Source organism: Chelonoidis abingdonii, chromosome 5, assembly GCF_003597395.2.
Source record: "Chelonoidis abingdonii isolate Lonesome George chromosome 5, CheloAbing_2.0, whole genome shotgun sequence".
In the NCBI taxonomy this organism is placed as follows: Eukaryota; Metazoa; Chordata; order Testudines; family Testudinidae; genus Chelonoidis; species Chelonoidis abingdonii.
Window position 1 is genome coordinate 14,813,707 of NC_133773.1, and position 8,931 is coordinate 14,822,637.

Sequence of the window (8,931 nt, forward strand, 5' to 3'; positions counted from 1 at the left end):
ACACCCTCAAAGATTCCTCAGCTGTGGATGAAAAGAACATCAGACACCCTGCTTTGTTGATCATTTTCTTTCCAGAAAATGTTTTAACACTAACTGGCAGCGTGATTAATGACTAATGAATCCACATTAAAAAAACAAAACAAAAACCACACACGTTTTATGAACCTTGTTAATTTAAAAACATTGTTTTTTAAACAGATTAGCCCTATTTCTCATCTTTGTGACAGTGCCTTTTTCAGTCCCTCTTTTGATCTGCACTGAAACAACAAGTTTTGGATTTTCATCAAAGCAGCGTTAAAGGTTGGGTCTCTAGGTGCCAGGGATTCCTCATCTCTCATTAACATTCCCCAGGGAAGAGTCTTCAGTGTCTTCTCACACACCCTTCTACAGGCAAATAATTCATCGGAGCTGGCAACTAGCATAGTGCACATGATGTTCCAATTTAACAGCTTTATCATCCCCTCCCCCATGACACGTGAATATTTCTCTTATTGTTTGGGTAATGATCTTCCTCCACAGCAGGAAGTACCTGAAGATGAGTTTTGGCTCACACTCTGCTCTTGGTTTCAATCTGGAGGCCAGATCAAATAGAGATGATTTAGGGTCTCTCAAATCTTTTCTTCCTGTGATCACTACTTACTCCCTTGCATATCTTTCACCACCCCACCTTTCCAGCATCTAAAGAACTCCTTCTGAGACTAATTGCCTGAACTAGGGGCCATGGGGGGGCAGGGGGGGAACGAGGGGAAGTAGTCTGAGATCTCAAGTAGCTCAGTTGTGGGTCATGGCTAAGCTTCAGGGAGCGAGTGCCCCCAGCTGCCTCCCAAAGTTGGCTGTCTCCTATGGCAGGGAGTTGTCACAGAATTAAGCTCATTGGACAAAACATTTCTAGATGGATTTGCTATTAAAAATAGGCCAGAAAAGGATCCAGAAGTAGTTAAAGTGTAAGAGTTAGTTAACCAGAAAGTGCCCCCTCTCCTCCACCTCTAGACTGACCCCGCATTGTGCAAACAACCTGCCTAGAAGGGCTCTGTAGCCTCTACCCAAGGCTTGTCCATGTGCTCCCCACTTTGGGCTGGCTCTGCTGCATTGTCAGTCGCTATACTCCTCCTGCTCCCTCAGGGCAGGGTACTTGGTAGCCATTTTCCATTTCATGTGCTTTGGTTTCAGGCAGGCCGCAAGGGAGGTTTTCCTGCTGATGCTCCTGGCCACTTCTTGGCTCTTGGCCTTTCTAGGGGGTGAGCAGTGTCTGACTAAGGGCTGGGTAGGGAAGATTGTCTTGCCCTTGGGAGCGCCCAGCAGCTGCCACATTTCTCCAGAGGTTGAGCTGCTCAGGTATTGCCAAGGCCTCTTCCCACTGCTGTCCCGCACATTGACCTTGGAGTTCAGTTTCTGGATCAGCAGCTTCATGATCCTCTGGTGTCCATGGATGGCCGCTAGGTGCAATGGGGTGTAGCCACAGCTGGATTTCACGTTCACATCCAGGGGGGTGCCCGCTTTCTCAGCCCCGCTGACCAAGTCCTGGAGCACTTGGCTGGCTCCATGTTTGGCGATCCAGTGAAGGGCGGTGTAGCCTGAGATAAAGTCCCTCTGCAAAGCAAGCTGGGGATCTTCCAGGAAGAGGGCCCGGACCTGCACCCAGGAGCCAGCAGCCACCATGACGATCCAGTTGTGTTCCCTGGGGTCTAGGGGCACGGAGGAGGGCCTGGAGTCCAGAGACATCTGGGGAACTGGCAGCATCTCCTCTGTGGGCCTACAAATCTGTCTTTGCACAGAGCCCAAGTACTGGAAAGTGATGGGAGTGTTCACACCTGGGGAAGCCAATATTGCTCCCTTGGCCATCTTCCTGGACCTCCGTGGGCGCCGGCCTCTCCTCCCCTGGTCCTGGTCCCTCAACTCATCCTCGGAGGAGGACACCCTGCTGCTCCCGTGGGCGCTCTTGCTCCTGAAGGAGTGGCGGGGGCAGGGCACGGTACCATTCACCTCCACTACCTGCCCGTTGGCTCTGCGCTGGCTGCGGTCGCTGGGTGCCCCATTGCTGAGCTGCTGGCAGTGTGAGTCTAGCGCCCCTGGGTCCCTGGGCACTTTGTCTGCTCCCCCGGCGGGGCTGGCACCCCTATCCCCCGCCTCCTGCAGAGACTCGCTCCCCTCACTGCCAGTGCCACCCCCACTACCCTCTTCACTCCCCGGGCTCGCCTGCTCCACGAAATCCTCCAGGTCCTGCAGGGCCAGCTGGCACCGGATGCTCATGAAGATGGGCGGGGGGAATCTCCACCCTGCCTCGAGGAGCGGCGGGGCCGGGCCAGGGCAGGTGCCGTCGGGCGAGCGAGGAGCGGAGCAGCTGTCCCAGGTCGCCTGCCCCGCATCCCGGCTCCTCTCCACCCACTCCTGGATCCACTGCTGCTGGAGCCCGGCGGGAGCGCAGGGCGCCCCGGGGAGGGCGCGCAGGTCAGCCCGGCGCAGCTCCGGACACTGGGCGCAGCGCTCTGGGGGCTGCCCCTGCCCGCCAGCGGCCCAAGCCGGGGCAGGAGGCGGCTCCGCTCCCTGCCTCCCGGAGTTAGCCTGGGGGAGGCTGGGAGCCCCCCGGCCAGCTCCGCCCGGGCAGACACGGGGATGATCGCGGGGGAGGCGGCCGCGGGGTGCTGGGCACTGCTGCTCCTGGAGCCCGGCGTGCGCCCGGGCAGCGCAGCGCGCCCCGCTGCCCTGGCCTCCCGGGGAGCCCGCTCCGCTCCCTGGCTGGGCGGCTGGAGGAGCCGCCTCCTTCCCTGGGGACGCACCGGCGAGGCCCTGCCCCTGGCACCGCCCGGGCCCTGGCGGCGGCTCCGCGGCAGGTGGCCCCAGCTCCTCGTCCAGCAGGTCCCGGTACCTTTTCCTCAGCACCACGTACTTGGGGCCGCCGCCCGCCTCCTGCTGCACCGTGGCCACCGAGTTCACCAGGCTCTTGAACTGCTCCCGGCGCCGCTGCACCTGCTCGGCCGGCGCGGGGTCCCGCAGGAAGCGCTTGAAGTGCCCTAGCAAGGCGGCGTTGGTCACTCGCCCCCCAGCCTGGCAGAGGAAATCCAGCAGCGCCTCCTGGCTCAGCTCCCTGGCCATGGCTTTGCCCCCGGCTCTCGCTGCGTGTCACAGACACCCGGCCCGGGCAGCAGCGGCGGGGCTGTCACCTGCCCAGCGAGGGCAGCATGGCCCCTGCCTGCGCCCCGTCTCCTTGAGACCAGTCCCTGCCGGAGTCAGTTTCACCTGCTCTCTCCGGTCCTCCCACCCAGCCAGCTCCTCCCCTCTCAGGCCTGAGCCCTCTCCTGCTTTCCCGGGGTGAGTCAGGCCGAGAAACTCCGCTCTCACCTGTAGGCAAGTTGTTGTTTTTACTTTCACCTTTACCTGCTCCCGCGCGTTTCCTTTCATCACAGCCACCCTCCGGATGTCACCGAAAGAAGGTGGGGAGAATGTAGTGGTTAAATTGTGTGTTTTGTCTGACGTTCAGTCAAAGGGCTGTCGTAAGTAAGTTCCATAGGGAGGGGGAGGTGGTGGGATAATATAAATCTGGGGGAAACAGATTTTGTGAACTCCCCCCCCCCATTTTCTGTGGCATTTCTGCAGGTTAAAGGGTTGCTGTCAATTCCATTTTGAAATATAATCTAGTTTCTTAATATTTTCTTTAAAAGGTGTGTGATTTAATATGTAAACAGAAAACAACACAGAGTAAAATTATATGAACAAAATGAAATTACATTTAATGTGCTCTGAGGGGTTTTCTGCTCCTCTGATTAAGTTCAAGAGCCTGAGTTAGAGGTTTTTAAAGCCAAATGGACTTCGGATCAAGCACTAGGTATGCATAAGGCTTTTTCCATGAGAAACTGATTAAGGCCCTCAGGCCAACATTTAGGTGTAACTTTGCACAGCTGAGTAGCTCATGAGTGACAGGTTTCAGAGGGGGTAGCCCTGTTAGTCTGTATCAGCAAAAACAACAAGGAGTCCTTGTGGCACATCAGAGACTAACAAATTTATTTGGGCATAAGCTTTCGTGGGCTAGAACCCATTTCATCAGATGCATGGAGTGCAGAATACAGTAGGCAGGTATAAATACACAGCCCATGAAAAGATGGGAGTTACCTTACCAAGTGGGGGGTGTCAGTGCTAATGCGGCCAATTCAATTAGGGTGGATGTGGCCAATTTCCAACAGTTGACAAAAAGGTGTGAGTATCACCAGAGGGAAAATTATTTTTTGCAGTGACCCAGCCACTCCCAGTCTTTATTCAGGCCTAATTTGATGGTGTCACATTTGCAAATTAATTCCAGTTCTGCAGTTTCTCATTGGAGTCTGTCTTGTAATTTTTTTGTTGTTGAAGAATTGCCACTTTTAAGTCTGTTGTTGAGTGTCCAGGAAGTCTGAAGTGTTGTCCTACTGATTTTTTGAATGTTTTTTGAATGTTACAATTCTTGATGTCTGATGGCTACCCCTCTGATAAAATTCTTGATGTCTGATTTGTGTCCATGGGCCACATCCACCCTAATTGAATTGGCCTAATTAGCACTGACACCCCCCACTTGGTAAGGTAACTCCCATCTTTTCCTAGGTTCTGTATTTATACCTGCCTACTATATTTTCCACTTCATGCGTCTGATGAAGTGGGTTCTAGCCCACGAAAGCTTATGTCCAAATAAATTTGATAGTCTCTAAGGTGCCACAAGGACTCCTCATTGTTTTTTCGTGAGTGACAGTTACTCGGGTGGCTAGGTATTTGCAGAATCAGGGCTGAAAACCTTGCTCCTATAATGAGTACTACTAGCATGTTTTCCCAGCACCCAGGCCAAGTCCTATGCATCCTTGTTGTATCCCACTGATATCAGAGATTGATGCGTAGGCCCATACTAGCAGATGCTGTTCCAGGATTAGAGTGTAACTGATCAGCAACACAGGGAAAATAGAGCAAACTAAAATAAAGTTAAAAACTTGAAATATCAGCGTAAAATACATTTATTTCTGTAACTCCTGACAGTTATAGTAATCTTAAGTGTTACTTACAGATATGCAATTTTCAGACAGGAACGGGATTTACAACTGGATGGATTTAATCTGAAAAATGTATGTGTTTTGAGATGGAAGGATTGACTGAGGGGAGAAGTGGAGTCAAGGATAATAGAAATCCACTGTTATATTTTAGTGCCAGATTTCATTGTAAGATGCAAGGAGAGAGAGACTCTCATTCATAAGTATTTATTATCAAATTCCTTCCTATTGCGTGAGACACTAGGTCTGTGAGACACAATGTCTAATGTGTAGGATACTGGCATTCAAGGGAGTATTTCAAGGAAGGCTGACAAATACTATTATTCTGCAACTGACAGTTTATAGGCACATTGCTGTGAGCCTCATAAAGTTAATGGGGCCCGGCATGCACTTAGCACTTGAGTTGCATGCTATCGCTTACAAGATTCCAGCCTAGGAGGGTAGTTGGCAGGAAAGGGTTTAAAGTGAACTCCCAGTGCTGCAGGACTAGTTTTATAGAAAACCTACAAAATTCCCCTTTGACCACTACATACAACAGCTCCAAACATGCTGAACAGCTCTGCAGACAGACTTCAGGAAAACTGAGGAACCACTTATTCCCCCTCGCATACTCCAGAAGGGACTGCCTCAAACAGGAAATCATCACTCTCTCCCACACACTGGAAGGAAAAAAACCAGGAAACTTGCCTGGAAATCATGCGTGAAACCCAAAACAATTAGGAAAAAAATAACTCATGACAGCCATCCAACCACTAAAACAAAAAGTGGAGACAACTGCAACTCCAGAACCCATAGAACAGCATCTTCATCAGAAAACATGGCACCAGGACTCACCATGTAGACACTACACAACACCCCGACACTGGCAGTTTACCAAAACTACCCCTAAGTGGAGCTGAATTATTTGTATTCTGCAAGAAACTGAATTTCTGCCCCACCACAGAACCTGATACCTACTAATATGTGGAGAACTAGAAGACTTCTTCCACTGACTCTGCCTCAAAGAATTCTTTCACAACAATAACACCACCCACAATTATTACATTCCCACTGACTGTCATAAGGAAAATCATCATCTGACTGGACATCCCACAACAGATGAAACCACACTGTTAGTCATTACACTGATTGGTTCAGAAAAGAATTGTCTATGAAATCCTTAACAAACATCACATCCATCACAATCTCCACGGCCAAGAGGACAGCACTACAGCCCCTGAAATTCAGCCACCAAATAGTGATCAAACCAGTAGGGGGACTCACCATAGTCCTCAACCGTGATGACTATATTAATGAGGCCAACCAACAACTCTCTGACACCACCTACTATAAAGAACGCAAAGAACCCACACCACAGTTTTCCCAGGAATTTAAGTATATCATCAAATCCTTCTCCAAACAGGTCCTTGAGCAACTCTACAATTTCATCGTCCATGAACCCAACCCATCTTCTACATACTTTCCAAAATATACAAACAAGGGAACCCAGGCAGACCCATCTGGCCACAGCACTGTTATTGAAAGAAGACCGGGACTCATAGAAACCATCCTCAAACCACTCACCACACAAAGGTCCAACTTCCTCCAGAAACTGCAACATTAACATCCTCCCTCAGAACACCATCCTTGCCACCATGTATGTCACCTCCTTATACGCCAATATCCCTCACAAAGACAGCATCACTGCCTGACTCAAATATCCATAGGATAATGGACCACCCTCAGGCATCCACCCCAAACACATCACCAAAGTCATCTATTTCATCCTCACCCTTATCAATTTTACATACAACAATGCTTTGTCCAATCCATGGGAACAGACATGGGTTCTGGTATGGCCCCCCAATATGCCAATCTCTTCATGGGCCTTGAGAGAAGAATTTCTGGACATATACACCACAAAACCAATTATATACTGAGCTACCTCAAAAATATTTTCATTCTCTGGACAGACAAACTAAACTTCCTCATAAATTTCTACCATAACTTCAACAACCATCACCCTTCCAAACTCTCTCGGGAACACTCCCAGATGAGCATCAACTTCCTCAACACCATGATTGGCATCAACAATGGACTCATACAGACAACTACACACAAGAAACCCATGGATCACCACAGCTACCTTCACTAACCCAGTAACCACCCCAGACGCACCAAGAAATCTGTTATCTACAGCCAGGCACTCCGATACCACACAATGTGCTCCAAGGCAAAAGTCTGGGATACACACCTTAACACACTTAAAGCTGTCTTCACCAAATAAGGGCACTCCACCGGAGAAGTAGATAACATCATGGAATGGGCCACCCAAAAATCCTGAGAGAACCTGCTTCCATACAGAAATAATCTCCCCGCCCCGCCTGACTACGCACCTCTAGTTGTCACCTACCACCCCACACTGGAAACCTTACAGGATATCATCAAACAATCACAACACATACTTGATGAGGATCACATCCTGAAATAAATCTTTATCTGAACCCCCCCCCCCAGACCCCCTCCAAAAAAAACCCCATACACAGCAAGCTCATTATCAGAAGCAAGCTCTCCACTGGCCAGGACATACCAACTCAAAGTGGCACCAGACCCTGCCAGAATGAAAGATGCAAAACCTGCAGATACATGGGCGCCAAGTTTCTAATCTGCCCAGGCCCCACCCCCTCTCCACCACAAGGTCACCACCCCGCCCTGCTGCTTCACCCCCCCCACCTCTTCCCACCCCTTCACCACCCAGTTCTGCCTGTCCCCTGAGCACTCTGCATCCTTGCTCCTCCCCCAATGCTTTCTGACACTGCGAAACAGCTGATCTGCAGCAGGCAGTAGGCACTGGGAGGGAGGGGAGAGGCACTGATCTGTGGGGCCTGCCAGCGGGCAGGAAGTGCTGGGGGAAGGGGTAGGTTCTGGTAGGGAGGCTGCCGGCCATCATTTTTTTTCCTGTGGGTGCTCCAGCCCCAGGACATCCATGGAGTCGGCGCCTACGTGCAGACATATCTCCATTGCAACAATAATCAATACCCCCCCCCAACACACCTTTCAAGAGTCATGGGTCCTATACATGCCTATCAAAACATGTGGTGTACCTCAGCCAGTGCACTAAATGCCCCAATTACAACTATGGGGGTGAAACTAGACAATAACTATACCTTCAACTGAATTCACACTAGAAAATGATACAAGATGAAAACACCCTATCACTTGCAGGTGAACATTTTTCATGAAGCGATCACTCTATATCTGGTCTCTCAGCCTCAAAGGAAACCTGCACAACACCTTCGGAAGAGGAGCCTGGGAGCTTAAATTCAAAACTTTGGTACGGACTAAAAATCATAGAGTGAATAGAGACACTGGATTTCTGGCTAACTGCAACCCTCTTCACTCCCTTCCAGCATTTTTACCTCTTCCCCCCTATGATTGGAGAAGTGGTAATGGGCCACTTCACCTTGAATTGTCCCTTGAAATAATCTTGACTTTTGCTAAACAGTGGTCCTTTGAAATAAATGACTTTTGCTAAACAATCTGTTCCACCTTGTGTTTAGCTGTGACCAGGGCCGGCGCTTCCATTTAGGTGGCCTAGGCAATCGCCTAGGGCACCAGGATTATTCGTGGGCAGCATTTTGCCGGAGGGGGCGACAGGCGGCTCCGGTGGAGCTGCCGCAGTCGTGCCTGCAGACGGTTAACTGCTCCTGCCGCTCCAGTGGACCTCCCGCAGGCACCACTGCAGCACCTCCACTGGAGCCGCGGACCAGCGGACCCTCCGCAGGCATGACTGCGGCAGCTCCACCGGAGCTGCGAGACCAGGGCGCGGGGCGGCGAAATTGCCGTGCGCCTAAAGCGCTAAAACCCCTAGCACCAGTCCTGGCTGTGACACCTCTGTGGAAGCTTCTCCTCTCACCAACAGAAGTTGGTCCAATACAAAGATACA

At 50.8% G+C, this 8,931-nt stretch overlaps 1 protein-coding gene across 1 annotated transcript; it reads right to left on the bottom strand.

Annotated features, from left to right (window-relative positions):
* Nucleotides 1–731: 731 nt before the first annotated feature.
* SOWAHB (sosondowah ankyrin repeat domain family member B) lies at nucleotides 732–3,171 on the bottom strand. Its single transcript, XM_032784498.2, has one exon. The coding sequence runs from the start codon at nucleotides 3,091–3,093 to the stop codon at nucleotides 1,093–1,095; it is 2,001 nt and encodes a 666-aa protein (XP_032640389.1). The 5' UTR covers nucleotides 3,094–3,171; the 3' UTR covers nucleotides 732–1,092.
* Nucleotides 3,172–8,931: the final 5,760 nt, after the last annotated feature.

Coding starts and splice junctions, on each gene's coding strand:
- SOWAHB (XM_032784498.2), bottom strand. CDS start 3,093: ATGGCCAGGGAGCTGAGCCAGGAGGCGCTGCTGGATTTCCTCTGCCAG.